General features: G+C 41.8%; 1 protein-coding gene across 1 annotated transcript in view; it reads left to right on the top strand.

Annotated features, from left to right (window-relative positions):
• Positions 1–801: 801 nt before the first annotated feature.
• Rbm25 (RNA binding motif protein 25) overlaps positions 802–25,355 on the top strand; it is a 46,067-nt gene continuing 21,513 nt past the window's right edge. The window contains exons 1-7 of the mRNA XM_090344418.1: positions 802–925; positions 8,619–8,739; positions 11,998–12,047; positions 13,584–13,751; positions 15,392–15,449; positions 18,632–18,792; positions 24,213–24,398. Of these exons, the coding sequence (XP_090200544.1) occupies positions 8,634–8,739; positions 11,998–12,047; positions 13,584–13,751; positions 15,392–15,449; positions 18,632–18,792; positions 24,213–24,398 (729 nt within the window). The 5' untranslated portion in view covers positions 802–925; positions 8,619–8,633. The remainder of the gene's footprint in view (positions 926–8,618; positions 8,740–11,997; positions 12,048–13,583; positions 13,752–15,391; positions 15,450–18,631; positions 18,793–24,212; positions 24,399–25,355) is intronic.

Below are 25,355 nucleotides of genomic sequence, written 5' to 3' on the forward strand. Positions count from 1 at the left end.
GAGTCTCAGGTCTTTTTTGTGCCCAGGCTGGCTTTGAACCTTGATCCTCAGATCTCAGCCTTCTAATTCGCTGGGATTACAGGCGTGAGCCACCACGCCCCGCTACTTCTGGCTTTTTCTGTGTATGTGAGACCAAGGACTCGAACCCAGGGCTTCGTCGTGCACGCCAGGAAAGCACTCTAGGCCACGCTGCCGGCCCACTAGCTCCTTCTTTAACACACTACTAACGCGCCCAAGTTTGGGGGTGAGTACGGATTGAAAGGGAAACAACAACAACAAACCCCCCCCCAGCTTCAACAATGCCAATTATTTGATGCTGAGTAGCTTGTTAGGGAGGAATTAACCGTTTGGGATTTCTATCGAGGTTCTGGGACCCAGCCCAGTTATCAACACGTCGAATCTCAGTGGATAAAGACAGAGAGGTTCTAATTCCTGGAAAACAAACCACGAAAAGCAAGAAACCCTCCACCAAGCCTCGCGCGGTGCCCCACCGGAACCTTGACCTCAAGATGGCGTCTCATAGTCATAAGATCCAACCCGCTCCAATCAAAAATGGCAGGGTGGGTCCTCATGTAACAGCTCGAGCTCTTCTAGTCTCCACTGGGCAGCCCCTTCTCTATGGTTGTTCGGCTCTGCAAGGCGAGCCCGAGCCCACAGGGATGACTATCTAGCCGCGCTCTTCTCTATGGTTTCCCCTCCCTCGCGGCCTCCCTCGTCCCCGCCTCCGGGCGCAGTGCACGCCGGGCTAGAGGAAGACCTCCAGAAGCTCCCCGCGCTGCGCGGCTGTGTTTGCGGCCTGTGCGAGTAGTAGGCGCTTCGGGACCAGTCTCCAGGGCGAGCGGCGCGCAGAAACCTGGAACCGGTGAAGCCAACTTGTAACCTGGAGTTCAGAGGCCGTGAAGACGCTACCGTTTTCACTGCGGCGGTGAGTTCGAATTCCTGAACGCGTGTGGAAACCGGCCGTCTTTAGGAGTTACCTCGGGCAGGGGGGGCCGGAGGAAAAGCCTGGGCGGCGGCGCTGAGGTGGGGTGGGGTGGGGGGCGGGGCGGGGCGCCGGCGAGCTGAAGGGGGTAGCGGGGGAGGGGATGGGCACGAGGCTTGGGTTTCCTCGCCTTCTCTGAGGCCTCGGAAACCAGTGGGGCCCGGCAGTCTGTGGAGGCCGGGCCCACGTCCTGCGTGTTCCCTCCCATGCATTGTCGCCCACTTTCCCTTTCCTCCTTCCTCGTCAGCGAATCGGCTGGTCTGCGCTCGGGGTCTGCCCCGGGGGTCCTCTCCTAGGCCCTGCAGAGGAGCCTACATGCCCCCCCCCCCCCCCCGCGCTTCGCCCCTCAGTAGATTTTCCGGCCTACAACAGCGCCAGCCTCACGCTCTTGAGTTGAAGCCGCGTTTTAGTGAGATGCTGGCCATCAACGGGGTTTTTGTTATTTTTTCTTTTACATTTCCCTTCCTCTTTGGTCTCTAGAGCCCGCCACCAAGCGAACACGCCCCACCCCCTCTTGATTTAATTTAATGTCCATCTTTAATTTTTACAAAAAAAGGGGAGGGGACATTTTCCTGATTTAAGATTGTAAAGAGTTGAACAGTCCTGCCCCTTTCCGCATTGAAGGATGCAGTTAACTCTCCATTCATTCTAGGCAGACACATGTAAAATGTATGAATTTTTTTTTTAATCGCGCTTCTCTGATCTTCCTTATTGTTTTCAAAATACGTTTTTCGAGAGAGGTATAGTAATATGAGGGTTATTTTTTTGAAGTTATGTAATACGGATTTTTATTGCCGTGGAAATGCCAGTTTTGATATGGGGTAGAGTGGAACAGACCCAAACAAGAGAATGGTTGAACTTTTCTTGCAACAGAGTGTTGAAGTACAACGTGTTAAGTAGTTGGTGATATTTTATAACAATTGTTGTGTTCTCTTTTGATTTTACTTTTTTTTTTTGCTTTTACAGTTAAAAAATTATTCACACATTATTATTATTATTGTTGTTATTTTGCCAGTCCTGGGCTTGAGTTCAGGGCCTGAGCACTGTCTTTGGGTTTTCTCAAGGCTAGAACTCTACCACTTGAGCCTCAGCACCACTTCAGACTTTTTTCTATGTATGTGGCCGAGGAATCGAACCCAGGTCTTCGTGCATGCAACGCAAGCACTCTACTACTAGGCCAAACTCCTGGCCCCTCACACATCATTTTTTACTTAAAGGAATTTTAGGAGTGAAGAAGGTTCCCATGTCCTATAGGTACTATGTGTTAAGTATGTAGACTCTGAGAACATGATTGTGTACATGGAGGTTTAACTTGGGAGTGTTGTTTCTGTGGATTGAACTCAAGGCCTGTGCCCTGTCCTTGAGCTTTTGGGCTCTAGGCTGAATTACTGCATTACTTGATCCACAGTTCAACTTAAAAAGCTCTCTTTGGTACCTGGAGATAAGAGTCCCAGTGTCTTGCCTGCTCAGGCTGTCTTTGAACTTGGGGTGATTCTCAGATATCAGCTTCTGAGTAACTTGAGTCACCATTGTGGTGCTGGGAAGTATAATTTTGAAAGATTATTCCAAAAACAGAGGCCTAGACAGGTAATCAGTTGGTGGTCATCAGTTCTTATGATTCAAATAATGTACTCTTCTAATAATTCATGGAAGTTTTATAAAACCTTATTTTTCTTCATCTGTAAAATGAGGATCATAATATTCACCTTCATAGTGTATTGTTGGGACTGGGGATTGAGAAAAATGTCAGTAAAATGCTTAGTACAATATTCAAGTAACATTGGTGTTAATATTAGTTATTGCTATTGTTATTTCAGTAAAGTTTAGGAAACTGACGACTCTGATTTTTTCATTGTACTCAGAATAGATGTTCACAAAGTCATGTTGATCCTTAAGTTCTTTTCCTTCTCATTGACATATTATAACCGAAAGAGATTTTATGTTAGAGTGAAAATATTCTTTGAATTGATAAGTTCAGGATTGTGGAGAACCTTGGAGATCTACCCATTTACTGTTGTGTTCCTTTGAACAAGTTTGCTTCTTCATTTGTAAAAAACAAAACAAATCTATACCAGGTAATTTGGAAGATAAAACAAGCTAATGAAGACCTTTGGAAGTAAAAGTAAATAAAAACGTTAATCTCCATTAAATCATTTTGAGGGGCTGGGAGTTTGGCCTAGTGGTTAAAGTGCTTGCCTAGCATGCATGAAGACCTGGGTTCGATTCCTCGGTACCACATACATAGAAAAAAGCCGGAAGTGGTGCTGAGGCTCAAGTGGTAGAGCTCTAGCCTTGAGAAAGTCCAAGGACAGTGCTCAGGCCCTGAGCTCAAGCCCAGGACTGGTAAAAAAAAAAAAAAAAAAAAAAAATCATTTTGAGATTATCAGATTTCCTTTCATTTTTTTGGCCTCAAAAGTGAACCTAATAGAGTAACAAATGGCTTAGGAGAGCAAATGTTGTCATACTTGCAAATACCCATTGTGTAATAATGATAATATTGGTTTTAACCAGATTTTTAAAAAATTCCATTATATTTATTATGCTGAACCTCTATATATCTTGTTTTTGTGATTGTCTTGGATTGAACTCAGGGCTAACACTCTAGCACTTGAGCTACAGCTCCACATTCAGCTCTTTTTTGGTACTTTATCTGAGATAAGAGTCTCAGGGACTTCCCTGCTTAGGCTAGCTTTGAACTATATTCTCATATTTTAGTCTCCTGAGTAGCCAAGATTACAGGCATTAGCCACTGGTCACTGATGCCCAGTTTTTGTTTTTTTTTTTTGCCAGTCTTGGGCTTGGGCTCAGGGCCTGAGCACTGTCCCTGGATTTTGTCAAGGCTAGGGCTCTACCACTTGAGCCACAGCACCACTTCTGGTTTTTTGCTATGTATGTGGTACCGAGGAATCAAACCCGGGTCTTCGTGCATGTTAGGCAAGCACTCTACCACTAGGCCAAACTCCAGGCCCCCAGTTATTTTATTATAAACTAGTTGTACAAAGAGATTATAATTTCATGTCAGGTTATAATTATAATGCATTTCGATAAGTGTCAACCCTTTCATTGTCCCATTCCTACTCTCAAGTGACATAGTTTTGTTCTATTTTCCAGTGGTGGGGCTTGAACTTAACTCTAGGCCTTGACACTGCCCTTAAACTCTTTTTTTTTTTTTTTGGCCAGTCCTGGCTTGAACTTTCTCAAGGTTAGAGTTCTACCACTTGAATCACAGCACCACTTCTGGCTTTTTCTATGTATGAGGTACTGAGGAATTGAACCCGTGTCTTTGTGCATATTTGGCACTCTACCACTAGGCCAACCTCCTGGTCCCTGTCCTTAAGCTCTTTTTGCTAAAGGCTAGCACTTTACTTTGCGCCACCCCATTTCTAGTTTTGTGATAATTGGAAATAAGTTTCACAAACTTTCTTGCCTAGATTGGCTTTGAACTGTAGTCTTCAAATCTCAGCTTCCTGAGTAGTTTAGGATTACAAGCATGAGCAATCAGTGCTTCAATCCTATTGGAACTATTTATTACAAGAATGAATGGATGAGTGAGTGAATGACTGACTTATACATTACTGTTTGCTGAAGGATACTGCTTTATTTTTAAAATTGGGGGAATTTGGTACGCAATGTCCTGATATAGTGAATCTGAATCTCTGACTGGTTAAATTGTATTTGTTTTGTTTTTCTTCGCCAGTTCTGGGGCTTGAATTCTGGGCAGGGGCACTGTCTCTGAGCTTCTTTTGCTCAATGCTAGCAGCCTATCACTTGAGCCACAGCACCACTTCTGACCTGTTCTGTTTATGTGGTACTGAGGGCTTCAAGCACACACTCTACCACTAGGCCACATTCCCAGCCTGGTTAAATAGTTTGTGTGTGTCCTGGGCCTTGAGTCTGGTCTGGGCACTGTCCCTGAGCTTATGTGCTCAAGGCTGGTGCTGTGCCACTAAGTCCCATAACCAACAAAGCTAAAAATGTTATATAACCTAAAAATCCATACTTGTTTATTTATTTTAGTGGGCCATGGGTCTTGAATTCATACGTTGGCACTGTCCCTTAGTTCTTCAGCTCAAGGCTTCCGCCCTACCCTTGAGCCAAGCCCCCCTTCCCATTTTCTAGAGGTTAATTGGCCCTTTTGTGTCTGTGCTGGCTTTGAACCTTGATCCTCAGATCTCAGCCTTCTGAGTAGGTAGGATTACAGGCATGAACCATTGTGCCCAGCTAAAATCTATACATTTTAGTTTCAGTCATTTTGACATGCACACAACTATGACCACTACCACATAAAGAGATTGAGAATACTTTCATCCTGGCCACTTTTTTTGTTTGGGCCTTACAGTTTAATACTGTACTTTGACCTGTGTGTGTGGGGGTGGTGGGGTCCTGGAGCTTGGGAAGCTAGCTCTTACCATTTGAACCACAGCTCTACTTTCAGCTGTTTTTTTTTTTTTTTTTTTGGTTAAACTCCCAACACAGGAGTTCACACTTTTTTTTTTTTTTTGCCAGTCCTGGGCTTGAACTCAGGACCTGAGCACTGTCCTTGGGCTTTCTCAAGGCTAGAGCTCTACCACTTGAGCCTCAGCACCATGTCTGGCTTTTTTCTACATATGTGGTACCGAGGAATCGAATCCAGGTCTTCGTGCATGCAACGCAGGTGCTCTACCACTAGGCAAAACACCCAGCCCCTATTTTCAGCTCAGCTTTTTTTTTTTTTTTGTAAATTTTATTTTTGGCCAGTCCTGGAGCTTGAACTCAGGGCCTGAGCACTGTCCTTGGTCTCTTTCCTCAAGGCTAGCACTCTGCCACTTGAGCCCCAGCACCACTTCTACCTTTACTATGTATGTGGTACAGAGGAATCAAACCTGGGTCTTCATGCATGCTAGGCAATCATTCTACCACTAGGCCAAACTCCCTGCCCCCCCCCCCTTTTTTTTTTTTTGCCAGACCTGGGGGCTTGAACTCAGAGCCTGGGCACTGCCCTTGGATACTTTTTGCTCAAGACTAGCATTTTGCCACTTGAGCCACAGCACCATTTCTGGCTTTTTCTAAGTATATGGTACTGAGGAATCAAACCCAGGGCTTTGTGCATGCTAGGTGAGCACTCTACCAGCACTAGGCTACATTCCTGGCCCTCAGCTTATTATTATCAGTATTATTATTAGCACCAGTCCTGGGGCTTGATCTCAGGGCCTTGAGCACTGCCCTTGGCTTTCTCAAGGCTAGATCTCTACCATTTCAGCCACACCATCACTTGTATTACAGTATTTCACCTTGTTATCTGATATATTATATATACACACATATTTGGTTATTTGAAGTCAGGTAGGGAAGAGGGAAAACAAGATAAGGGGTGGAGGTGGAGGGAGGGAAATGGGGACCAAGACGTGAGAAAGGGTATCAATGTCTGTGAAGTACTATACCTTCTGTCTGATGAATATAATGTAATCCTTCTACTAATTACAATAAAAAAATACATGAAAAAAAAAGGTTTACTTTTAAAAATAATGATTTGAAGCCGGCCCTAGTGAGGAAAGTCCTTAAGATTTTTTTTTTTTTTTGGCCAGTCCTGGGCTTGAACTCAGGGCCTGAGCACTGTCCTTGGACTTTTTCAAGGCTAGAGTTCTACCGCTTGAGCCTTAGCACCACGTCCAGCTTTTTTCTATATATGTGGTACCGAGGAATCGAACCTGGGTTATCGTGCATGCTAGGCAAGCACTCTACCACTAGGCCAAACTCCTAGCCCCAGTCCTTAAGATTTTTAACTCCAGTTAACTAGCAAAAAGCCAGAAGTTGAGCTTTTGCTCAAGTGGGCTCTGTGTGTGCTAGGCAAGAGCACTACTACTAGGCCACAAGGCTACCACTAGGCTTTTTAAATTTGAGATTGCTTTGGCCCTAGCTACTCAGGAGGCTGAGATCTGAGGACCAAGGTTCAAAGCCAGCTGGGTCACTAAAGAACTTGAAGCTTTTATCAATAATTAATCACTAAAAAAACGTGAAGTGGGGCTGTGGAAGGGGTAGGGTAGTAGCCTTGAGTTGAAGAGCTCAGGGACATCACCCATGCCCAGAGTTCAAGCCCCATGACCCCCACAAAAGAGGGGGAGGGAGGGAGTGGGAAAGGGAAAGAAATTGCTTTTTGGATAGATTAAAACTGCATATTCTTTGTGTTTGAAAATTTACTTTGTGACCTGGTATCATGAGTCCTGAATTCAATGTAAGACCATATACTCCTCAATTTACTGACACAATTTGTCTGAGAAACTGGCAACACTGAATCAACAAAGTACTATGTAACCTTGTAAATTTAGTTTACAGGGAGTTGAAAAAAAAATAGTTCAAGCCAGTGTTGATAGCTCAAGTCTGAAATCCTAGCTACTCGCAGTTCTAAGCCAGCCCAGATAGGAAAGTCTGTGAGACTTATTTTCAATTAGCCTGCAAAAAGCTGGAAATGGAGGTGTGGCTCAAGTGGTAGAGTACCATCATTGAGCAACAAAGCTAAAGGACAGCATCGATGCCCCAAGTTCAAGCCACCGTACTCTACAGACAAAACCAAAAAACAACTGGTCTTCCCCACAGCATATCAGAATATTTTCCTGGAATCTGAATTTGATTTAAAAAGATTTATTGGGATAGGAGTTTGGCCTAGTGATAGAGGGCTTGCCTAGTATGCATGAAGACCCGGGTTCTATTCCTTGTTACCACATACATAGAAAAAGCTGGAAGTGGTGCTGTGGCTCAAGTGGCAGAGTGCTAGCCTTGAGGAAATAGCCCAAGGATAGTGCTCAGGCCCTGAGTTCAAGCCCCAGGCCTGGCCAAAAATAAAAGATTTGTTGATACTTGGTATTTAACTATTAGATATTAACTGAACCTTGAAACTTTTTTCTTCCTTTATATGTATTCCCACATGATTGTAGGAGTCTAGAATATTAACTGATCCTTGAAATTTTTTCCTTCCTTTATTTGTATTCTCACATGATTGTAGGAGTCTATCCTGAACTTAAGATCATCTACATTTTGGGAACTTACTTTAGGAAAGACCTAAGACTTTTATTTGTTTTTTGTGGTCATGGGACTTGAACTCTAGACCTGGGCGTTGTCACTGAACTCTTCAGCTCAAGGCTACCTCCCTACCCCTTTGAGCCACAGTGCCACTACTGGTTTTCTGGTAGTTAATTGGAGACTTTAGTGCCTGGGCTGGCTTTGAACCACAATTCTGAGATCTCAATCTCCTGAGTAGTTAGGATTACAGGTATAATCACCACACCTGCAAAGAACTAAGTTTTAAAAATTCTCAGCCAGGCACAGTGGCTCATGCCTGTAATTCTAGCTACTCAGAAGGAGGTCTGAGGATCAGAGTTTAAAACCTGCCCGAGCACTAAAAACAGAGAGATTCTTATTTCCAATTAATCTCTAGAAAAAGGGAAGTGGGACTATGACTTAGAGGAAGGGTGGTAGCCTTGAGTTGAAGAGCTCAGGGACAGTGTCCAGGCCCAGTGTTCATGCCCCATGACCCACAAAAAAGCTCAATTGACGAAAAAGAGTATCTTTACCAACTCTACTGTAAAAATGAAGGCCAGTAAACAAACATTAAATTGTCAAGTTTTCAAATAAAATAATTTGTCATAATTTCTTTCTTTAGACTGCTGCAGTAAGAATGTCTTTTCCCCCTCATTTGAACCGCCCTCCCATGGGAATCCCAGCACTCCCTCCTGGGATCCCACCCCCACAGTTTCCTGGTTTTCCTCCACCTGTGCCTCCAGGTAAGTTCCTTGATTCTGTTTTTCCATCCTTCCTTCCTTCCTTCCTTCCTTCCTTCCTTCCTTCCTTCCTTCCCTCCCTCCCTCCCTCCCTCCCTCCCTCCCTCCCTCCCTCCCCTCCTGTCTCTTCCTTCTTCCTTCCTTCCTTTTGCTGTGAGCCCTAGGGCTTGAACTCAGGGCCTGAAGTTATAGGATTTAAGAAAAATGAAGTAAACACCTGTAGCTCCTAACAGGCTGAGACCTGAAGAGTAGAGATTAAAAGATGTCCTAAGCAGAAAAGTCTACAAGACTATTTCCACTTAACTAGTAGTTAAAGTTGGACTGGAAGGACTGGAAGCATGGCTCAAGTGGTGTAGAATACCAGTGATGAACAAAAAACCCAAGCAAGAACACATAAGAGTTTTGAGTTTAAACCCTGCTACCAATACAATAAAAGAAAAAGGAGGGGGCTTTAAAAAAAGAGAAGAAAGTGCATAACCTATTGAATTGAGGCTAGAGGGAGAGAGAGAGAAGGAGGGTAGTAAAAAAAACAACATGCAGGCTCTACTGAATCTTGCCTGACTCATTCTCAGAAATAATGGTTTTAGAATTATCAAGTTTACAGCTAATTGTGGGTATCCTTGTAAGCATAGTGAAGCCACAATTGTGTATTGTGAGACAAGGTATCACTTCATATACCAAGCTGTTCTTGACCCTGTTTTAAAGTCCAGGCTGGCTTCTTTTCTTGGAATACTGGGAATATAGATATTGCATGACACTCAGCAGGAAGCCATATTTAAGAGCTTAGAAACATTGTTTGTGAGGTATAATAAACGTTATTTTCCTAAGTAAAAGTAATAGTTTTCCTTTGGTTTACCAGCAGTTTTTTCGGTTAGGGTTTAAGACTTTTTTTTTTTTTTTTTGCCATTCCTGGGCTTGAACTCAGGGTCTGAGCACTGTCCTTGGACTTTTTTAAGGCTAGAGCATGTGGCTATGCATGTGGTACTGAGGAATTGAACCCCGGTCTTCATGCATGCTAGGTACACACTCTACTACTAGGCCAAACTCCCTGCCCTAGCAAACATTTTTATTGGGATTAAAAACATTTTGTACAAAAAGAGTTTCTTTTCTCCACCATTTCAAAAGTAATACTGTTTCTGAAAGCTGCCTTCTTTAACACTGGCAAGCACAACAGAAAATGTATAGTAAGGGTCCAGGTGCATAGGGTAATGGTAGTATGGATGAAAGCCTAGGTTCGATTCTCAGTACCATATAAACAGAAAAAGCCAGAAGTGGTACTGTGGCTCAAGTGGCAGAGCGCTAGCTTTGCGCAAACAGTGTCCAAGGACACTGCTTAGGCCCTAAGTTCAAGCCCCAGGACTGGCAAAAAAAAAAAAAAAAAAAAAACCCTAAAAAAGCATAGGAAGTCTTCAGAAAGATAAACACCTAGAGATTTACAAGGTTATCTGTGGGAGGAGAAAAACAACAGTTTATGTGGAAAAAACTTTTCTGTAGGTTTGTATTAATTTTCAAAGGAAAAATATGGCTACTTTCCAAGATTGTTTTCTCATTTAAAATACAATTATTTGTAATAATTATATTTAAATGGATGCCTCTGCCTTGTGCTTGTGATCCTCCTCCTATCAGGAGGCAGAGGTCTCTGGATCACATTCAGAGTTAATTTGGGCAGAAAAGTGTGAGACTCTTAGTTCCTATTTAATCACCAAAAAGCCAGAAGCAGAGCTGTAACTTAACTGTCACAGAATATCAGCCTTGAGTGAAAAGGGATAAGCGCCCAATCCCTGAGTTTAAGTCCTATGATGTGCATAAGCATGTATGCACATACACATGCATGTGCACTTACATACAATTAAAAAAATTGCAGTTTACAGATAGAAATAAGGGCTTAAACTTAGACCTTGGGCTGGGCCTTGTCCCTTAGCTTTTTCACTGAAGGCTACCTGGCACACAGCTTCACTTCTGACTTTTGGCTGGTAATTCTAAATAAGAGTATCATGGGCTTTCCTGCCCAGGTTGGCTTTGAACCACAGTTCTCATATCTTAGCTTCCTGAGGAGCTAGGAACATTTGTGAGCCACTGGAGCTCGTTATAAGAGCTTTCTTAAGAAATATTTTGAGGACTGAGAGTTTGGCTTGCCTACAATTCATGAAGACCCGGGTTCGATTCCTTGGTACCGCATACATAGAAAGAGCCAGAGTGGTGCTGTGTGACTCCAGTGAAAGAGCTCTAGCTTGAGAAAGTCCAAGGACAGTGCTTGGGCCCTGAGTTCAAGCCTTGGAACAAGCCAAAAAAAAAAAAAAAAAAAAAAGCCAGGTGTGGTGGCTCAAGTCTGTAATTCTAGCTGCTCAGCGGGCTGAGATCTGAGGATCAAAGTTCAGAGCTAGCCCGGGTACAAAAGGACCTGAGATACTTATCTCCAATTAACCTCTGGAAAGTGGAAAGTAGGGTTTGGCTCAAGTGTAGGGATACTCTTGAATTGAAGAGCTCACTGACAGCGACCAGGCCGAGTTCAAGCCCTATAACCCACAAAGAAAAGAAAAAAAAATGAACAGAAAAACCTTTGCTTTTTTAATTGTCCTGCCTTTTTTTCCTATCTCTGTAGTACTGAGGAATCAAACTCAGACTTTCATGGATGCAAGATTAGCACACAAATACTAGGCCAAACTCCTGGCCCCCTGATAGTATTCTTTATAAAAAGTTATGCTGAATTGGGCACAGTGGCTCACACCTATAATTCTAGCTACTCTGGAGGCTGAGATCTGAGGATCAATGTTCAAAGCCAACCAGAGCACAAAAGGACCCGAGACTCTTATCTCCAATTAATCTTTTCAGAAAATGGGAAGTGGGGCTTAGCTCAAAGGGTAGGGACATAGCCTAGAGCTGAAGAGCTTAGGGACAATGCCCAGGCCCAAGGGTAGGGTGATAGCCTTGAGCTGAAGAGCTCAGGGACAGAATCCAGACCAAGTTCAAGCCTCATGGTCCACCAAAAACAACAACAACGAATTATGCTGGGGCCAGGAGTTTGGCCTAGTGGTAGAGTGCTTGCCTAGCATGCACGAGGACCCAGATTCATTTCCTGGGCATCTCATACATAGAAAAAAGCCAGAAATGGTGCTGTCGCTTCAGTGGTAGAGCTCTAGCCTTGAGAAAGCCCAAGGACAGTGCTCAAGCCTCGAGTCCAAGGCCTAGGACTGGCTAAAAAAAAATTATGCTTAAAAAAAACACTTGTTCCAGAGCTGATTTTTAAAAATTCTTTTGTAGGAACTCCAATGATTCCTGTACCAATGAGCATAATGGCTCCTGCTCCAACTGTAAGTATTAAAGAATTATTTAAGAGTTATAATAAAGGTTTGTTTTTTTTTGGCTGGTTATAAGGCTTGAACTTGGCTTGGGCCCTGTCCCTGAGCTCTTCAGCTGGAGAGCTGAAGGTTACTGCCCTATCCCTTGAGCCTCAGCTTCACTTTCTGTTTTCCACTGGTTAATTGGAGAGAAGATCTCAAAAGTTCTTTAGTACCCTTAGTGCTAAGCTGGCTTTAAACTTCAGTCCTCAGATCTCAGCCTCCAGAGTTGCCAGGATTAGAGGTGTGAGCCACTGTGCCCGCCCAGCTAGTGGTGTATTAATACTTTTAAAGCTGACAAAGCTTTAGGTAAATTGTAAGTATTTAAAAGCAACAAAAAGAAGAGTATTTCACTAATCCTAAGTATCATTTTCATATGCATATATCCAACTGTCCTAAAATAATCTCTTCAAATAGATAGTTTTATGATTCTTACTTTTCATACTTTTATATACTTATTACAGATTTAATATATTGGCTCTTTCATCATTCCCTCATCTAAACTTAGTACTGGGAAATGGAAAATAATTGGATCTGTCTGAAGGAAGGAGTGTAGGAATGATCCTTGCAAAAATGTTTGTGGGCCGGGAGTTTGGCCTAGTGGTAGAGTGCTTGCCTTAGCATGCACAAAGACCTGAGTTTCGATTCTGTGGTACCACAGATAGAAAAAACAAAAAACCGGGAGTGGTGCTGTGGCTCAAGTGATAGAGCTCTAGCCTTTAGACAGCCAAGGACAGTGTTCAGGCCCTAATTTTTCACTTTAATGTATCTTCCTTTGGAGCTCAACTCTATTTATTTTCCAGTCCTGGGCTTGAGCTCAGGAGCTGAACACTGTCTTTGGTTTTTTGGTTTGATTTCCCCCGTGCCCCTCCTCAGGTCTAGAATACCCTACCACTTGAGCCTCAGCACCACTTCCAGCTTTTTCTTTCCTACATCTGTGGTATTAAAGAATTGAACCCTGGTCTTTGTGCATCTAGGCAAGTACTCTACCACAAGGTGGTTAATTGTAGATAAGAATTTTTTGCCTGGCCTGGTTTGAATGGTGTTTCTCAGATCTCAGCCTCCTGATAAGTAAGGATTATACGCATGAGCTACCTGGTAGCCAGTTCCAGATTTTTTTTTTGGCAGTTCTGGGCTTGGGCTCAGGGCTTGAGCACTGTCCTTGGACTTTCTCAAAGCTAGCAATCTACCACTTGAGCCTCAGCACCACTTCTGGTTTTTTCTATGTATGTGGTACCGAGGAATCGAACCTGGGTCGTCGTGCATGCTAGGCAAGCACTCTACCACTAGGCCAAACTCCCGGACTCGAGATTTTTTTTTAAAGTTATCTAGTGGAAAATTACTTGCCATGAGTAAATTTGCATTAATGAAACATAAACTGCTTAAGTATATAGAAACCTTAATAAAGAGTGTGCCACATATTTGTACTTTGAATTGGTATTAGCCTACTATGACATTAAATCTTATAACCAGTTTGTCAGATCAATTTTTTGTCTTTCTTTACCTTAGGTCTTAGTACCCACTGTGTCCATGGTTGGGAAACATTTGGGAGCACGAAAGGATCATCCAGGCTTAAAGGTTAAAGAAAATGATGAGAATTGTGGTCCCACTACCACAGTTTTTGTTGGCAACATTTCTGAAAAAGCCTCTGACATGCTTATACGGCAGCTCTTAGCTGTAAGTTAAAGTTAAATTCTTACCTATTTTGTTTAGACTGGGGTTCCTAAACCTAGTAGACTGACTTTTTGTTGTTGTTGTTTATTAATGACGGTACTGTATCATGTCCAAAATTTAGTTTGATATAGTCCTTTTTAAAATGTGTTCTTAACTTGTACTTGCATCAAAATGTTAATTCATTTCTCTCCCTTTCTCTCGGCCTCTTTTGTCTCTCTCTTCTTCCATTTCTTCATTGTTTTTCTTTATTAAGGACCTTTTTAAAAGTTTTTTTTTTAATAGAAGTAATATACAGAGGCATTATAATTACATGAGACAGGCTGCAATGAGTACTTTTTTTTTTTTTTTTGGTCAGTCATGGGGCTTGAACTCTGGGCCTGGTCACTGTCCCTAAGCCCTTTAGCCTAAAGGTAGTGCTCTCCCAGTGTGAGCCACCACACCACTTAGGTTTTCTGGTGGTTTATTGAATTACAGACTTGAGCCACTAGTGCCTAGCTATGAATACCTTTCTTTCTTTCTTTCTTTCTTTCTTTCTTTCTTTCTTTTCTTTCTTTTCTTTCTTTTCTTTCTTTTCTTCTTTTCTTTTCTTTCTCAGTCCTGGGCTTGAGCTCAGGGCCTGAGCACTGTCCTTGAACTTTGTCAAGGCTAGACCTCTACCACTTGCGCCTTTTTTCTATGGATGTGGTACGGAGGAATTGAATCTGAGTCTTCATGCGTGCTAGGTAAGCACTCTACCAGTAGGCTAAACTCCTGGCCCCTGAATACATTTCTAAAGGTCCTTCTTAAATGCCTTTTGGATTCTTTGTAAGTTATGGATTAAAATGCCTGTTTCTTTTCTTTTTGTATTTTGCCAGTCCAGGACTTGATCTCAGGGTCTGAGCACTGTCTTTGGGCTTTCCTCAAGGCTAGAGCTGTACCACTTAAGCCACAGCACCACTTCTGGCTTTTTCTGTGTATATGATACCAAGGAATCAAATCCAGGGCTTCATTCATGCTAGGCAAACACTCTACCACTAGGCCACACTCCCAGCCCCACTGTAGTAGAATTCTTGCCAACCTTGTTAAGGCTCTGGATTTTAGCCCCATTATTTCCTCCTGCAAAAAGATAGGATCTATCTTTCCCTTTTTTGCTCTCTCTCACTTTCTTTCCCTCATTCACTATTTCTCTCCCACACATATTGGGCTTGAACTCAGGATCTTGAGCTTTGATTTGGCTTTTGTGCTCACAGATTGCTTTCTACCACTTGAGCCTCACCTCCAGTCAGGTGTTTTTGCTGATTAATTTGAGATGGAGTCCTGGAGCTCACGTGTATGTTCACCCGCCCCCACTCCCCGTGTATATGTATGCGTGTGTGTGTGTGTATGTATATATATGTGAATCATATATAAATACATATATATATGTATTTTGGAGGGGGCTAGGAGTCTTTTATTAGCTGTACAGCATCTGTTCCCTTCCATTGGGACAGTGGAGAACCTATTATATATTTATTGGAAAATATTTGTAATTTTACTTGCTGGTGTGACCTTACTGATTCTTTTTTTCTTTTCTTCTGAGTACCTCCCCTCTATATAATTGTGTTGTCACTCACATTGGAAATCAGTTTATTTTGTTAAGAGATTTTTTTTTCTCTCTTTTTAAGAAATGTGGTTTGGTTTTGAGCTGGAAGAGAGTGCAAGGTGCTTCTGGTAAGCTTCAAGGTAAGTTGTATTTTTTTTTATCAACATAAGTAACATTTGTATAAATCACTCAATATATTTTACATTAGTTGTCTTATTAAAATAGTATTAAAAGGAAAATGAATACGTTAGCCAATAATTGAGGTTAAAAAGTGAAAAATAGAATAGGAAGAGGTAGAGGAGGGGCCAGTCAATGTTCCAAATAGTTTCTTACATTTAAAACAGTTTTTGTTTTTGCTTCTAATTGCGATAATAGTTGTGTGTGTGTGTGTGTTCTAGCATGTGCTAGAGCTTGAATTCTAGGTCTGGGCACTTCGGATTGCTTTTTTCCATTCAAAGGTGGTGCTACAGGTGGATTTCTCAGTTTTCTGCAGTTAACTGAAGATAATAGTATCACAGACTTTCCTACTTTCGCTGACTTTAAACAGCAATCCTCAGATTTTAGCCTCCTAATAACTTGGTCAGTACTTGGGTTTAAACTTAGGGTGAAACAGTAGACAGATACTCATAGCCCTCCACCCTTTTTGTTCTAGTTATTTTTCGGAGTTGTGAATATTCATAGCGCATATTTGTGCCTCCTTCATCACTGAGACATAGGTGTCATCATGCTCATGTCTGTTTTCCTAGCTATTCAGAAGGCTGGATCGTGATTCAAAGCTAGCCTGGGCACTAAAGTCCACGAGACTCATTAACCACCAGAAAACCAGAAGTGATGCTGTGACTCAAGCGGTAGCCACAGTGTGGCCTAGTGATAGACCGATAGCCTTGAGCTGAATTCCTCAGGCACAGTGCCTAGGTCCAGGCTTCAAGCTCCACAACTGACCCCCCCCCCAAAAAAAAAAAAACAAAAAAACAAAACTGAGGGCCGGAGCGAGCGGGGCCTGAGCTAGAAAGAGGGCCTAGCCGGGCCGGAGCGAGCGGGGCCGGAGCGAGCAGGGCCTGAGCTAGAAAGGGGGCCTAGCCGGGCCGGAGCGAGCGGGGCCAGAAAGAGAAAGGGGCCAAAAAAAAAACAAAACAAAACTGAGTACTAAAGTGTGTGTGTGTGTGTGTGTGTGTGTGTGTGTGTGTGTGTGTTCGTTCGTTCGTTCGTTCGTTCATTTGTTCGTGTGTGTGCCTGTGCATCTATTCGTGAACTCAGGGCCTGGCATGTTAGCTCAGGATTTTCACTCACAGCTAGTTCTCTAGTTGAATTACACCTACAGTAGTCCTGTTTATTTGCTTTTTTTTTTTTTTTTTTTTTTGGTGCCAGTCCTGGGGCCAGAACTCAGGGCTTGAGCGCTGTGCTTGGGCTTTTCAAGCCTAGCACTCTACCACTTGAACCACAGCACCACTTCTGGCCAAGGACTGGAACCCATGGTTTCTACATGTTAGGCAAGCACTCTACCACTAGGTCATGCTCCTATTTTTTTCCATAGGTATTTGGACAGTCTCTCTCAGATTTTCTTCCTAATCTTGACAACACTTTTATTTCTGATTTTAACTTTGTTTGATTTAATTCACATTAAATGTGGGACTGATGTCAGGCATTGTGATACATGCTTATAATTCTAGCACTCAGGAAGCAGAGGCAATAAAATTGTAAGTTCAAGACCAGCAAAACCCTGACTCAAAGGGAAAAGTGAGATTGGCTAATCAAAATCAAATAACACTAAAAAAAACACTAAGATAAAGTTCTGTATTTCTAGTAGGATGATTTATAAAATATGTCACAAGTTACAGAATTGGTTGCCTGCTCTAGTATTTTTTATCAAATATTCTGATGAATGGCTTTGATTGATTTGAATCTTTTTCCTTTACCCGGATTAAATTTTTCTCTCAATTGTTTGAGTTACTAAAGTAAAATGATTATCAAAGATCATATATAGCTTGATAACTTATTTTTCCATTTTGTCTTTATTTTGTTTTATTATTTTTTTTCCGCAGGCCTGGAGCTTAAATTTAGGGCCTGGGCACTGTCCTTGAGCTTCTGCTACAAGGCTAGCTTTCTACCACTGGAGCCACAGTGCCTCTTTCATCTGTTTTCTGTTTATGTGGTGCTGAGGAATCAAACCTAGGGTTTTATGCATGCCTGGCAAGCACTCTGCCACTAAGCCAAATTCCCAGCCCCATCCCATTTTGTCTTTGAAGATTTTTTTTATTCCTATTTGTTTTTTGGTCATGGGACTTGAACCCTGGGCCTGGGCCCTAACCCTGAGCTCTTTGGCTCAAGGCCACTTGAGCTACTACACCATTTCCAGTTTCGGTGGTTAATTGAAGATAAGAGTTTTGTGCTCAGTCTGGCTTTGAACTGAATCTCGATCCTCAAATCTCAGCCTCCTGAGTTGCTAGGCTTACAGGTGTGAGCCACCAACACCCAACTTGCTTATTTATTTATTTTTATTTTATTGTTTGCTAGACCTGGAGTTTTAACTCAGCTCCTGGCTTCTGTCCTCGAGCTTCTCCCTGACTCTTTTTTTCCCCTAGTTCTGGGGCTTGAACTCCGAGCCTGAGCACTGTCCTCTACCACTTGAGCCATAGTACCAGTTCCTGTTTTTTCTTTCTTCTATTTATTTTTATTTTTGTGGGTCATGGGGCTTGAACTCAGCCTGGGCACTGTCCCTGAGCTCTTCAGCTCAAGGCTACCACCCTACCTTTGGGCCTGAGCTCTTCAGCTCCAGGCTATAGCCCTACCCTTTGAGCAAACCCACTTCCCATTTTCTATATAGGTTAATTGGAGCTAAGAGTCTCAGGTCCTTTTGTGCTCTGGTTGGCTTTGAACCTTGATCCTCAGATCTCAGCCTCCAGAGTAGCTAGGATTATAGGCGTGAGCAACTGTGCCTTGCACCCCACAGTTCCAGTTTTTTCTATGGATGAGTTAAATAGGAATCAGACTCAGATCTTCATGCATGCTCTGGCCACTAAGCCAAACTCCAGGCCTCTCCCTGAGCTTTTTTGCTTAAGGCTACTCGCACTCCTACCACTTGAGCCACAGTGCTACTTCTTGCTTTTTCTGTTTGTTACTAAGGAATCGAACCCAGGGCTTCATGAATGCTGGGCAAGCACTCTACCACTAAGCCACATTCCCAGCTCTTCAATAATTTTTATGCTGCGTGCTGGTGGTCCAGGCCAAGTTCAAGCTCTATGACCCACAATTTTTTTTTCTTTTCCATAATAAAAATGCATAATTGTATTAATATTTTACTAATTCTTTACACTATTGCTAGCCTTTGGATTCTGTGAATATAAGGAGCCTGAATCTACCCTCCGTGCACTCAGATTATTGCATGACCTGCAGATTGGAGAGAAGAAATTACTTGTAAAAGTTGATGCAAAGACAAAGGCACAATTGGATGAATGGAAAGCAAAGAAGAAAGCATCTAATGGGGTATGTGGGGTTTTGTTGTGGTTGTGGTTGTTGTTTTCAAGCCTGGAACTTGAACTTGGTATCCAATGCTTTTGCTCATTGACTAGCACTCTTATCACCTGAGCTATGTTTTCATCCTATGTAATGGAGTATGTTTTCTGAAGTGTCACCTTTTCTGCGCCAGCTGAGCTATTTGCAAGTAAATACTTTCATTATAAATATATCTACCTTGGGAATTCACAAGGTCACCAACATCATAATGCTTATGACTTAAATGCAGAAGAGTATTTTATTGTTTATAGTTATATTAAGTGTTTATTATCTACCCACAGTGGGTGGATGACTGTTGATTTGCTTGTTCCAGGTTGGGATGGAGGTAGTAAGGGAGGCTGGACAAGGTTAACTTGCCAGAGAAACACTGGTACAGACTATTCCAAACTGAGCTAATTCATTAAGGCAGCTTTTTAAGTAAGTACGCAATGTATTCCAACCTACAAAATCTTTACTAGTTTCCCTCTTTTAAATTTAAGGTGACTGAAAATAAGTTTTAACTACTTTATATACACGGGTAGTTTTATCAGACTGTCTGGGTTTTTTGTTTTTTGCTTTTATGTGCTGGTCCTAGGCCTTCAATTCAAAGCCTGGATGTTGTCCCTGAGCTTTTTTTACCCAAGGCTACTCCTGAACCATTTGAGCTACAGCTTCACTTGCTTTTTCTTTGGTGGGTAATTAGAGATGAGATTCTCATAGACTTTACTGCTGGGTCTAACTTAAAACCTCAGTTCTCAAATTTCAGCTACTCAGGCATGAGCCACCAGCATATTTTTTTAAATTTTATCTTAAATTCAGGCTTTCATAAGTGAAACTAAAAGTAAAGGAAATTTTTGTTATTTATTCTTTTCTTTTTTTTTTTTTTTTTGCCAGTCCTGGCCTGAACTCAGGGTCTGAGCACTGTCCTTGGTCTTTCTCAAGGCTAGAGCTCTACCACTTAAGCCACAGAACCGCTTCCAGCTTTTTTCTATGTATGTCGTACCGGACTTTTAATGTCCAGGCTAGCTTTGAACTAGATCCTCAGACCTCAGCCTCCTGAGTAGCTAGGATTACAGGTGTGAACCATAGGTGCTCAGCCTGCTATTATATTTATCACCTCAAGCAAAAACAAAGCTTAAACTTGACTATATTGTCTAATTGCCCCTTTCCATTTTCCTTTTTTAGCATCCTTACCTGACAAAATCTCCTCCTCCCAAGAAAAACAAAACCATAATAGCCTTTGCTGTCATCAAGTTTTTGTTATCTAAAGATAGAAATAGCTTTCTTGTCTCATCCCATTTGTAAAAGTCTTAAGTATTCTTTGCTTTAAGAAGAAAAGTCAGGGCCAGAGACTGTGGCTTAGGTTAATATGCTTGCCTAGCATGCATGAAGCCCTGTGTTCAATTCCTTGGTACCACGTATACAGAAAAATCCAGAAGTGGTGCTTGCCTAGCATGCATGAAGCCCTGTGAATCCTTGGTACCACGTATACAGAAAAATCCAGAAGTGGTGCTGTGATTCAATTGGTATAGCCACAGCCGTGAGATAGCTTAGGACAGTGCCAAGGTCCTGAATTCAAGCCCCAACATGAAGCAAAGGATAAAAAGGAAATTAAATTCCATTATACTTACCACTATAACTATGACTTTTTTTTTTGGTCATACATCAGAGAACTTTTTCTTTGAGTGAATTTAGGTTTCTGTGTGTGTGTGTGTGTGTGTGTGTGTGTGTGTGTGTGTGTGTGTGTGTGTGTGTGTGTGTGTGTGTGTGTGTGTGTGTGTGTGTATGTGTACACGTACGCAGCAGTCCTGGGGCTTGAACTCTGGGTTTAGGCACCATCCTTGGACGTTTTTTGTTTAAGGTTAGCTCTATGCCACTTGAGCCACAGCACTACTTCCAGCCTTTTCTGAGTATGTAATACCTGTAGAATTGAACTCAGGGCTTTGTGCAAGCTAGGTGAGCACTCTACCACTAGGCTATGCTACTGGTCTGAATATAGTTTAAATTTAAATTTTGTTATGTGAATATTTCCTTTCATAAAGACAGGATTGTATTGTTTTACATTTGTCCCCTCCTCAACCCCTATTTATTTCTATCTTTCCTTGGAATGCACTATTTTTTTTTTTTTTTTGGCCTATCCTGGTGTATGAACTCAGGGCCTGTGCACTGTCCTTGGGCTTTCTCAAGCATAGATTTCTACCACTTGAGCCACAGCACCATTTCCATTTTTTTTCTATTTATGTGGTACTGAGGAATCAAATCCAGGTCTTTGTGCATGCTAGGCAAGCACTCTACCCCTAGGCCAAACTTCTGGCCCCTGTGTTTGGGTTTTACCTCACTATTAACTGCTTATATTTCTATTTTGTTGGTCTTAGAATTGACTTCAGGGCCTAGGTGCAGTCCCTGAGCTTGTTTGCTCAAAGCTAGTACTCTGCCACTTTGAGCCTCAGCTCTCTCTTCCAGTTTTCAGGTGGTTATTTAGAGGTAAGAGTCTCATGGACTTTCCTTCCCTTCCTGGCTTCAAACCAGAATCCTTAGATCTCAGCCTCCTAAGTAGCTAGGATTATAAGCGTGAGCCACCAGTACCTGGGTTAGCTTCTTGTATTTCATTTCATTTCTCTTCTTTTCTTTTTTTTTTTTTTTTTTTTTCTATATGTGGTACCGAGGAATCGAACCCGGGTCTTCGTGCATGCTAGGCAAGCACTTTAACCACTAGGCCAAACTCCCGGCCCTCATTTCTCTTCTTTTCTTTTCCAGAACTGAGGCTTAAACTCAGGGTGGGCACTGTCTTTGAGTTGCTTTTGCTCAAAGCTAGCACTCCACCACTTGAATTGCATCACCACTTCTGACTTTTTCTGTGTATGTAGTACTGAGCTATCCAACCCAGGGATGGGTGCCAGGCTAGGCAAGCACTCTACTAATAAGCGACGCTCTCAACCCCAGTATATGTTCTTTTATTTTTGGCCAGTCCTTGGGCTTGAACTCAGGGCCTGGGCACTGTCCCTGAGCTGCTTCTATTCAAGCTAGTGTTCTACCACTTGAGCCACAGCACTACCTCTGGGGTTTTCTGTGTATGTGCTACTGAGGAATTGAGCCTAGGGTTATCATTGGGGGTACTAGGCAGGCACTCTACCAATATGCCACATTCCCAGCCCCTGGGCCAGTTTTTTTGTATTAATTCCCTAGGATTTTTTTTTTTCTATTAAAACTTGGTTTAACTGTGTGTTGGTGGTTCATACCTGTAATCCTAACTAACTACTCAGATGACTAAGATCTGAGAATTGCAGTTAAAACCCTGCCTGTGCAGACAAATCTGAGAGCCTCTTAGCTCCAATAAACAGTACGAAGTCAGAAATAGAGATTTGTTGCAAGTGGTAGGGTATCTGCCTTGAGTGAAAAATGTTAAGCAAGAGCACAAAATCCTGAGTTCAAATCCAGTACTGGCTCCAGATCCTGGAGAATGCTAGTCAAGTACTCAGTCAATTGAGTGAGCCACAATTCCTCTCCTTCCAATGTATAATTCTATAGTAGAAGGTATTTCAAAAGATAACAGTTTAAAGGAACTTGATGTGGTGACACAGGCCTATAATTTTAGCACTTGAGAGTCTGGATCCAAAACCCAAAAAGAACTAAGGAATTTGAGCCATGTGTGCTTCAAGATTCTGTGCCTGTAGACTACCAACTGGCAAGTTCTATTTCATATGAGACTTTTAGAGAAATGGGATATATTACTGAAGGGCTTTAATTATATATATAATATATATAAATAGTATATATATACACATATCTATGTGTATATATAATAGTGTATACATACATTAAATTTTTATTGTTATCTAAGTTAAAAAAAACCCTTCTCACTATGAATCTAAGTTTACTACATTGTTAATAAATATTTTAATAGTTTAACTACAGTCCCATGTAAGGAATCTTTATTTAAGATGAGACAGGTTTGAGAAAGTAAAAAAAAAACTTTGGGTAGTTTTATCATATCACATAATGTCTTGTGTTAATGATATCTTCATCATTATTCCCATCTTGCCCTATTTTGGCAAAATGCTTGAGAGTAAAGGTCTCTATAAAGTTGGAATTTTAGTGTGTGCTGGCTCATGCTTTTTATATTTGCTGCTCAGGAGGTTGTGACCTGAGGATTGTACTTTGAAGCCAGCTTTGGCAGGAAACTCCCTGAGACTCTCATCTCCAGTTAATCATAGAAAAGTCACAGAGTGGTGCTATGGCTCAAGTGGTAAAGCTCTACCCTTGAGCAAAAAGGAACCTAGGGACAGCACCCAGGCCCAGAGTTCATGCCCCAGGACTGGGGTGAGGGGAGAATTCTGTTTGTATTCCCCCCACCCCCACCCTTGTTGGTCATGGGGCTTGAACTCTAAGCCTCAATGCTAGTGCAATATAACTTGAGCCACAGTGCCACTTCTGGTTTTCTGGTGTTTAATTGGAGATAAGAGTCTCACAGACTTGTGTCCATGCTGATAGATCTCAGATCTCATCCTCTTGAGCAGCTAGGATTATAGGTGTGAGCCACCAGCACCTGACAATTTTTTTGCCAGTCCTGGGGCTTGATCTCAGGTACTGGGCACTGACAAAGCCTTAAGCTTTCTCAAGGCTAGTGCTCTACCATTTGAGCTACAGCACCACATTTAAACTGTGTAGGTGAGAGAATTGAACCTAGTGCTTCGTGCATGCTTAGGCAAGCCCAGTAGATCACACTCCTGTCTGCTGTTTGTTTGTTTGTTTATTTATTTATTTTGTGGGTCATGGGACTTGAGCTTGGCCTAGGCAAGGCTCAAGGCGACCACCCTACCCTTGAGGCAAGCCCCACTTCCCATTTTCTAGAGGTTAATTGGAGATAAGAGTCTCAGGTCCTTAACTAGAGTAAATCTACAACCGAAAATAACAGCAGTGGTAATATTTGAAGACATTAATTCCTCCCCCCCCATAGAGACAATAGCTAACACACTTTCTCAAGTTATTAATAAAGTAATGGTCATTTATTTTGAGAAGCATCATATGAAATAATTTGTTTTTATAACCTTACATGTATAAATAAGGAAAGATGTGTTGTAAAGAGTTGATTCCTTTTTAGGATGTAGATACTTGGTTATATAAGTGCCATTTCTTGAATTGTGGGAATTACATAAGCAGAGGGTATAAAAGAAACCATTTCAGCCCCTGACCATTCTGCTAGTGATTTTGGTGTGTATAGCTATCAATTTTTTTTTTGTTTGACCTTTTCTTGCTTTCATAAATTTGATATACTGTAGGTATCAACAAAGCTAACTGCATTTAAGAATATGGAGGTGTTTTGAGGAAATGTGTGTTACTTATTACTTGAGAAAGATTTTCATTTTTTGTTGTTTTATTTTTCTTCCCCCCAACTTGTCTTGGTTTTTAAGAATGCTAGGCCAGAAACGGTCACTAATGATGATGAAGAAGCCTTAGATGAAGAAACAAAAAGACGAGATCAGATGATTAAAGGGGCCATTGAAGTTTTAATACGAGAATACTCCAGTGAACTAAATGCCCCTTCGCAGGAATCTGACTCTCACCCCAGAAAGAAGAAGAAGGAAAAGAAGGAGGACGTATGTGTTCTAACACTCATTTCTATAGTTTATTTTTTCTCACTTTGATAACATTGTAGTTTTTGAGAGGCTTTACTTTTTTATATTCTAATTCATTTGGCTAAAACTTATGAAAAACTACAAAGTATTTTATATATTTATATATATATATATATATATATATATATTGTATATGTATGAAAAAGTAGCCTAATTGAATTAGGATCAGTTGCCAATAAGTTGTGGCAGTTCATATATATAATCTTTGATTTGGGCGCCGTTTTTGGACATCATGGATTTTGTTTTTGTCCAAATATTGTGTGTGTTAATCTGGTAACTAGTTCTTGGCCTTGACCTTAGGGCCTTTCATGTTACTCAGCGTTTAAATCAGTGGGGACTTGTCCCAAACATACAGAGTTTAAATAAAATTACTTGTGTGTGTGTGTACACACGTACGTGTACATGTGTATGTACATGTTCATGTGCACACATTCTGATGGTCCTGGGGCATCAACTCAGGGCCTTGGCAGTTTCTGCTGATCTCAAGGGTAGTAGCACTCTGCCACTTGAGTCACAGCTCCACTCCCAGCTTTTGGTGATTAATTGGAGATGAGAGTTTCTTGAACTTTCTTACCCAGGCTGGCTTTGAATCACATTCCTCAGATCTTAGCTTTCTGAGTAGCTAGGATTAAAAGGCAAGCCACTGATGTTTCTTTTATTTTATTTAATTATTAATTTTCTTTTTTCCCCAAGTCCTGGGGCTTGATGAGCTCAGGACCTGGGCACTGTCCTTGGGCTTTCTCAAAGCTTGTGCTCTAACTTGAACTATAGCACTGCTTCCAACTTTTCTGTGTATGTGGTACTGAGAAATTGAACCCAGGGCTTCATGGATTCTATGCAAGCCCTCTACCACTTGGTCATGCTCTTGGCCCTGCATATATATGTTGTTGAAGGGAGAGAAATTTTTTATTGAAAGGA

The sequence above is a fragment of the Megascapheus bottae genome, chromosome 14 (assembly GCF_031878675.1).
Source record: "Megascapheus bottae isolate mThoBot1 chromosome 14, mThoBot2.hap1, whole genome shotgun sequence".
NCBI lineage: Eukaryota > Metazoa > Chordata > Mammalia > Rodentia > Geomyidae > Megascapheus > Megascapheus bottae.